This window comes from Cryptomeria japonica, chromosome 8, assembly GCF_030272615.1.
Source record: "Cryptomeria japonica chromosome 8, Sugi_1.0, whole genome shotgun sequence".
Classification (NCBI taxonomy): domain Eukaryota; kingdom Viridiplantae; phylum Streptophyta; class Pinopsida; order Cupressales; family Cupressaceae; genus Cryptomeria; species Cryptomeria japonica.
Genome location: NC_081412.1, coordinates 172,128,537 through 172,136,843, shown reverse-complemented (window position 1 = coordinate 172,136,843; position 8,307 = coordinate 172,128,537). Strand labels below are relative to the sequence as shown.

General features: G+C 33.9%; 1 protein-coding gene across 1 annotated transcript; it reads left to right on the top strand.

Moving 5' to 3' along the window:
- The first annotated feature begins 5,292 nt into the window (after positions 1-5,292).
- On the top strand, positions 5,293-6,672 carry LOC131050653 (uncharacterized). The gene has a single exon (XM_057984860.2). It carries the CDS (start codon positions 5,529-5,531, stop codon positions 6,207-6,209), a length of 681 nt encoding a protein of 226 aa, XP_057840843.2. The 5' UTR covers positions 5,293-5,528; the 3' UTR covers positions 6,210-6,672.
- Positions 6,673-8,307: the final 1,635 nt, after the last annotated feature.

Genomic DNA, 8,307 nt, shown 5'->3' with positions numbered 1-8,307 from the left:
TTCATCCACTAGACTACTTTGAGATCCATCACTTAGAGTATGTAGACTATAGGTTCCCTAATTATTATGAGTATGAGTATGGACAATGAATTATTATAATCAGTGTAGTTAATAAAATATTTATCAAATTATGAATTAATAGTTGTGTAGTATTAGTTGACAACATGACAAATTTTGTTTGCAACCAAAATTTTAGAATTTTACTTGATTAAAAAGAGTCTATCATTAAATTTGAAGGTTTATAACTATATTTTTCAACCTAATCTATTCAATTTTTTCATGAAAAATATTTAAATTAGCATTAAATAAATGGTATTACACATATAATGCATTTTTTTAATGAAAAGGTTGACCTTCTAAAATGATGTGAAATATACAATCATAACCACGGTCCTAATGTGATATATTTTTTTAATGATACATAAATATTGCTATTCATTATTAAATACAAATGGCAAAATACTAGTAGAATACAATTTTTCAAAGTTAAAAAATAAAAAAACAAAGATAAGGAGGGAGAAGCTAATGCAAAGAAGGGGTGGTGTGTTCCTAACATCACCCCAGACATGTTGATGTGTTTTTTATGCACATGCGAACACAGAATAAAATACCCAAAAGTATCTTATCCTCTCTTGAACAAAATCTCTCAAATGTTGAAAATTAGCTTAAGGATCACTTGAGAAGACTCCAAGGTTCAGGAATGTAGGGTCACTACATGTGGATAAGCTCATTGGTTTGAAGTGATTTTGCTGGAATCACAAGGGGACTTACATTAGAATGCTTGAATACTTGATTTGTTGGAACTTAGATCATCTGATGATACAATATGGTGATGCTTTTGATCCTACACTAGCTAGAGTTTGAAAAAAAGGGCAAAAGGAAAGGGTTGAGAGAGTCTATTCTAGAACCTAGAATGTAAGAAGATGGATGAATGACTATATGGAATCCTACTGGGCAAGGTCTCGCCATCAAATAGAAAAATTTGACACAAGCTCAACACAATCTTCTAAGGATGTTTCAAAGATGTTCAAATCATTAACATCAAACATTGATCACCATTCAAGTTAATGCATAAGGAATGAGTGTAGAACGTTTTGAAGTTAAGCTCATATCATTCCATTTTACCACACAAGGTGCACTTACAATCAGCAAGAGGCTAGTGGTATGGACTAAACGGATTCCACACAAATGCAATCAACAAATTTTTCCATTCAATCTAATTATTTATCATCTAACATGAAGATCCAACAAGATACCATGCATGCTATAAAGAAACAATACACTTCACCATAACTTCAATGAAAATGGAGTTCATTTACAACTTAGGCAACAATTTATGCCTTCTCCTCCTATTCTATCTTAGTTCTATTCTCTATTCACTATTAGCTAGCTATTTGTTGACTATTAACCTTTACATATGAAGAGCTTGAGCCTTATATAGAGAGCTCATTTAAAATGAACGGCCAGAAATGATTCTCCATCAATGGCCAAGATTTTACAATGAAACCCTAATTAGGGTTTGTTACAACAAACTCTCCTCAACCAATGAGAAAATTACATTCAATGAGCGTGGACCAATAGATATCAAGGGTAGGTACATTGGAGTTTGTGCATACATGGGTGAGCTTGGTTCATTGAATCAAGATGTGTTGATGTGGACTCCTCGAATTGGCAGAGTAATGACTGGGATGCTACGTCAATCTTGCACTTTGCTTGGACAAGGAACGTTGAGCAATATCTCTTGATACTCAACATTATTCAGTTTCCCAGTGTGATGATTGATGAGAAGAGGACTTTGATTAACTCTTCTGAAACTATTTGCTTCTTTGATCATGTTTGATATTATGTGACGAGCTTGATTGTCCCTCCCTTGTTCTAACATACTTGGTGAATGATGCAACTGGTTGAATGTAGTTATTTATTGTACTAACTTCGATTCTTGGATTCCCGAAGGGAGTTCAATATTGCAAAACATTCCTCCATCATGTAGGTTATCTTTCCTTTATGTACCACGACCTCGAGGTAGTTGAATGATCCTTTTTTATAGTCTATGATATCCGCATACTTCCAAGATGTGGTGAGAGCCTTCAAACACTTTCAGATATTCTCTTCCTTGATGTTCTTGTGTTTGTTGATGAAGTTTCCTCTTGATCTTGCATAGTGTTGATAGGAAATACTTGCCATGGTCAAGTCATTCCTTCATCTTTTGATTGCTCATCTTCTTTACATATCTACAAAACAAAGCAAGTATAGTATCAAATACATAACATATGATCTTCACACACATCCTGGTTTAAATTGACCTCTCACTCTGAGTCTATGTAATTTTTTAGTAAATCTGATCAAGAGAAGACTAATAATAATAATCAATGAATTCACAGCATGGAAGACAAATTTAATGTCTAAGGGTAAATTTGGGTTGTCTAATGATGAAGCTCATTAGTTGATATGTCTCCCAGCTGGGTACATTCGCTCCCTCTTGTTGTATGATGAATTCGCCTTCCTAAAACATCAGATCTATATCTTTAATGTCTATTTCGCCCTTGTGCTGCAGCAACTCATCTATGTTTTGATGAAATTTGCTCATATGTTGATAAAATTTGCTGCCTTGCTGATGAAATTTGCTAGGTTTGCTCTCAAATTTGCACTTGGAGAGAAGAATATGTTTGAATTGATGGTTAAATGAATATCTTGATCCTTCTTTTATAGGCGCTTAGGGTAAAAGAGGTGTCTTTTGGAGTGTAAGGCTAACTTAATTTAGCAAAAATAAAATAAATTACCTTCCTCATGCTGGCCGACTTAACACATTAGTGTTCTCCCTTTTAGCAGTTTGAACTTCAAATGGAATTTTGGCGCCAAAATGTTTGCCTTTGAGGAATTCACTCCAAGACCTTGGCAAGGTACATGAAATGATAAGAATTCGCTCTTGTACATTTGCAAGGTACATCACCTTAATCAAAAATTTGTTCTATGTCCTTTGGGAGGTACGTGATCTTGGTGAAATTTTTTCTCTAGGACCTTTGGAAGGACATGGTCTTGATAAAAGAGTTTCGCTCTAGGACCTCTCCAAGGACATCAATTCAACATTCGCCTTAGGACCTTTCCAGAGAATTTCGCTCTATGTCCTTTGGAAGGACATGATCTTGATAAAAATTCTCACTCTATGTCCTTAGCAAGAACATGATCTTGAAGGTGAAATTCGCTTCACGTCCTTAGCAAGGACAAGGTCAAGGTAAAAAATTTGCTCCATGTCCTTAGCAAGGTACATGCCTTCATGAAAAAATTTGCTCCATGTCCTTAGGAAGGACATGATCTTGATAAAAAAAAATCTCTAAGACCTCTCCAAGGTAAACTTATTGGATAAAGTTCGCTCTATGATCTTACTATGGTACACCAAATCAAAATTCACTCTAGGACCTTTGGGAGGTACACGACCTTGGTGAAAGAATTCGCTCTAAGACCTTTGCAAGGTACATGTCCTTGTGAAGATTTTCACTCTAGGACCTTTCCAAGGACATTCGCTCTAGGACCCTAGCAAGGACAAGACTCAAAATTCGCTCCAGGACCTCTCCAAGGACATGGCTTGAAATTCGCCATAGGACTTTCGAGAGGTACACGACCTTGTGAAGGGATTTGCTCTTGACCCTTGGCAAGGTATGGGAGCTAAATGCAAAAATTCACTCTGGATCTTCCGGAAGGTAGGTGTCTCCAAAATTCTCTTTCACTTGGTTGGTTTTGACCTTAAGTTTCCCAATCTTTCCACATGAAAGCATCATCAATTCGCCCTTAAGAACACCTATGGAGGAAATTCTCTCTGTGACCTTTGGAAGGTACATGCCCTTGGTGAAAGAATTCACTCTAGGACCCTTGCAAGGTACGAGAGTCTATGTCCTTAGCAAGGTACGAGGTCAAGGTACTTGGGCAAATTTCGCTCCAGCGAGGGAGCAAGGTACGCATCCTTAGGAAAGACTCTTGACTTAGTCCTTTCACCTGACTTTGCTCAGTTTGTTCAATCCTCAAGTCTTTCACCCATAAATCATTCTTGCCACATGCTCGATGACTTACTTTACTCCACTCAGGAGACTAGCCTGACATGATGACCCTCTAGTTACTTGAGAAACTCTATCCCTTCAATGCAAAGATTAATAGCAAAGATTCTAACACAACCTAGGACCAAGTAGACCAACCTTGAAAGCAAAAAGCGGGGGTCCCCATTTTCAATGGGGCGATGTATGAATACATCACAACAGGACCCCGCTAATGTATGAGGAAAACTAGATGATCGGGACCTCCCTTCACCTCTCATTAGTGTTGCTCTTGCCGCTTAAGCGACTTTGTTGTTATTTATGTTATCTTGCTTACATGGCACTGCTTGTGCGACTCTAAGTAGTGACCTTGTGTTATTCTATATTTTTTTTGTGAATAGGTGTAAATATTTTTAATTAATAGAAATTTACACATGTATTCATTAAAAAAACAAAAAAACAAAAAAACAAAACCGCATAATAAACATTATCAAAATCAAAATTAGTAAACACTCAATCCTCGTTCAATTGGTTAAATTCTAGCATACCTATATTTTATAGATAAAATTTATGTAGGAGACGTCGGCGATATCAAATTTAATTTTTATTTACCTTAGATTAGACTAATTAATTTCATATGGTTAATATTTATTAAAATTTAGTCTTATTTTAAAATATGAAATGAATTGCATGCAAAAATAAATAAATAAATAAATCAGAAGTTTTTTTAAATATAGATTTAAAATAATAATTTATTTTTTTGCATTTAATAAATAATAATAAGAAGTTGTTTTTTAATCTAGATTTGTTTCTTTTAAATCTAGATTTAAAAATATAATTTATTTTTTCATAATAATAAAAAGTTACTTTTTAATTTAGATTTTAGTATAAATCTAGATTTAAAAATATAATTTATTTTTTTATAATAATAAAAAGTTACTTTTTAATTTAGATTTTAGTTTTAACTTATTATTAAATTAAAAGTTCTCTGACTGCTATTATAATGTTAGTAAAAATCATAAGAATGATGATATGTTCTTTAATTATATTATCTATTTATAAGAAATGAGATCTGGATTATACCACAGAAATAGATATATCTGTCCTAACTCTCAGCTAAGTATCTCTTTCATTATCAGATAACAAATTAAGTATATAATCCTCCATCCAAAGAAAGGTAAACGCTATATTGTTCAACTTTGGTGACGCATCTTTCCTCTTATGAAATGGCTATCTATTAAACTGTACCTTCTGTCTTTTTTTAAGCCTCAACATTGAGCTTGCTTTTCCTCCACACACTCCACCGTCCCTCTATCTTCCATTCATCATTTAATCCTTTATTCTTTGTGAAGTCCAGTCCATCGTCTAGTTAGGATAGTTCAAGCTAGAGAAGTTTCTGCAACTACTTTTGTTATTGCCTGTTAGATCAGATAAAGATATAGAAGTTTCTGCCATAGTTCAAGGTGAAGAAATATCTGCAATTCTTGGATAGATTAGTCTGCAATGCCAAAGAAGGTGAAGGAAAAGAAGAGGTGGGCAGAGGAGGGGGAGGAGTATGTGAAATCTGCAGCTTGGGCTTGGTATCTGCACAGATCAAAAGCATCTTGTAAATTTGTGAAAGAGTCTGATGTTCATGCCATAGTTATAAGAGGAAGAGGAAGCAGTGCAGGTCCCTCCAGGTTCAAGCTAGAAGCCATGGGACTCCTCAATAACAAATCCTTGATAAAGATCAAATTTCCCCTGTTGGAAAGGATTGATAGTTCAAATTCTTCTGATGGGTTAGCAAGTATATTCATGGATGAATCTGATCTGATGATGGAATCCCATGAGAGCTCTTTGTTGGATTCATATGAGATGGGGGCACTCTGCAAGCAATTGCAGAGCACTTTTGTTAATGGTGGAGGTCTTCCTGTTAGTACAGCTGTGGAACATGGGAAGAAATCTGTGGAACATAGGAAGAAATCTGTGGAACATGGGAGGAAATCCCTGGAAAATCATGAGAAATCACTGATAATTAAAGATGTTTTATGTAAGAAAGAGAGTTCAAGCCCTCCAAGGGTTAGGTTTCCTTCTCATATTCAGTCTAGATGGATGCCCATCATGTGTAGTTTGACAGATGTGGTCATCCCTAGGCCTGCAAATCCTTCCCTCAGGAAGGCTAATACATCTAGATTTAGATCCTAGTTACATGTATCTATGAGTCAACAGAACAGTGGGTAATGCATTTCTCTTTTGTAGTACAGTGGGCAAGGCATTTTTCTTTTGTAGCACAGTTAAGTGCTTTCAGTAAGGAGTACGGAGTAGTTTCGTATTGTCATAAGTCATTTGTAGATCTATATACAGATGATCTGACATCGTAGACTATAAAGAAATCTTTCTTTTTTTCTTCTTTAAAACCAGAAAATTGAATTGCTCACGGAACTTCCACCCCTTGACTCACAAGTTCACCTGTCTTGAGTAAGTCCATGAGATTGGAATAATATCATGGTTACTAAACATTCTTTGGAATTTTCCTAGCTACAAACCAGTGCCAAAAATGTGATGCAGAATGATTCCAACAGAGAAACATATGATGAAGAATGATTACAACAGTGTTTTTGTTTCTGTGACTTTTTGTGAATGAAACACATATTCTATTTGCCTGTGACTTCTAAAACTTATGATCTTATTAGTTTGAGAGATATGTGGGCACCATGTTTTAGTTAGATGCAAATCTTGTGGGGTTCAATAGTAGCCGGAATGTAGGACGAAATCTTGTGGGGTTCTGTTGATGAATATATTATTATTATTAATCTGTGACTTGTTCATGAATATAATTTTTTATAATAGAATATCAATTTTGTTATTAACATTCTTACATCAAATTTAATATAAAAATCAACTTAAATGAAATACATTTATATCTTATATTTATATTTCAAGATAATATATCATTTTTCAAATGTTCAGAATTTTATCCATGTAAAAGTAGTTAACAATTGAGTGTGTAGATATAATCATAAATTTAAGATCAAGGCTGACACACATAGATGTAAGTAAATAAACATCAATGGGAATTAGGTATGTACATATAATCATAAAATTAAGATCAAGGTTGGCACACATAGATGTAAGTAAATAAACAATGGAGGGAAGTGAGGAGTGAGTTTAATACTCCTCACAAAAAGAGATCATGCATGCTCAACAACACACAAAAGATCCCAATTACTTAAAATCACATTCTAACACATTAAAAAATTCACAAGTGTAATTTACCAATCTTTCATCTCTCATACACTATGAGAGCAAGAATAAACATAAAAACAAATAAGAGATGAAGCGTGCATCATAAGATAGCTTCAACAATGAAGAAGGCTCTCCTTGCTTGAATATTTTTCTTCATCCTTTGACAATCCAATTCCTTTCACCAAGAAGCCTCTAAAATTCTTAAAACGCATTCAATGCGAAAAGTTCTCAAGAGCTCTCTTCTCACCATCAAATTCTCGAAATGCCAAAATTTAAAATGATCTAATTATGCTTTCAAAGGCTAAAGATATTGGCTTATATTGAGTGTTGTGTCATCTATCCTCACCCAATGGAATGGGAACACATGGCCTTCCTCTAACACATGCAACATATATATTACCAAAACTAAAAGATTAAAGTTATACTATTCACCACAATAATTAAGATCAAATGCATGCATAGTAGTTATGACTCATAATATGTGGTATAAAAAGTATGTCTTAAAATTATTAAATCCACAAAATATACTCATGTACTTTGTAATAATCAATATCAAATTTTCATAAAACACTAGTTATGTTCAAATCATAATTTAATATTTAAATATATACCTATCAACAATTCATCTAGCCTTCACATTCACATCTAAAAAAAAATGATTTATGCAATGACATCTCACTTCACTAGTCCATTTTAGTTAAGTAGTTGTATGAAAGCATTTTATAACTATTGAGATGTTGTGTACCCCTAATGTAACCAAATTCACTTACTAAGAGTCCTTCATACATTAGGGTAGCGATAAGAAATAATTAAGTAGATTCTATAAATGTGAGAATAATTCAAAGCATCACATGGAAATTCAAACATCACTAAGCTAAACAACCAAGTTATATCAAAATCAATTAGTTCATAAACACAATCAACGCTATCTCATTCTCAAGGAAGGTAACCATATAAGCACAACTCATATTGATTAGATGATAATAATAACAAAAATTTCTACCTTATTCACCAAATCCAAATTAAATAATGTGTTTAGTTTAGATTTCTTTATCCA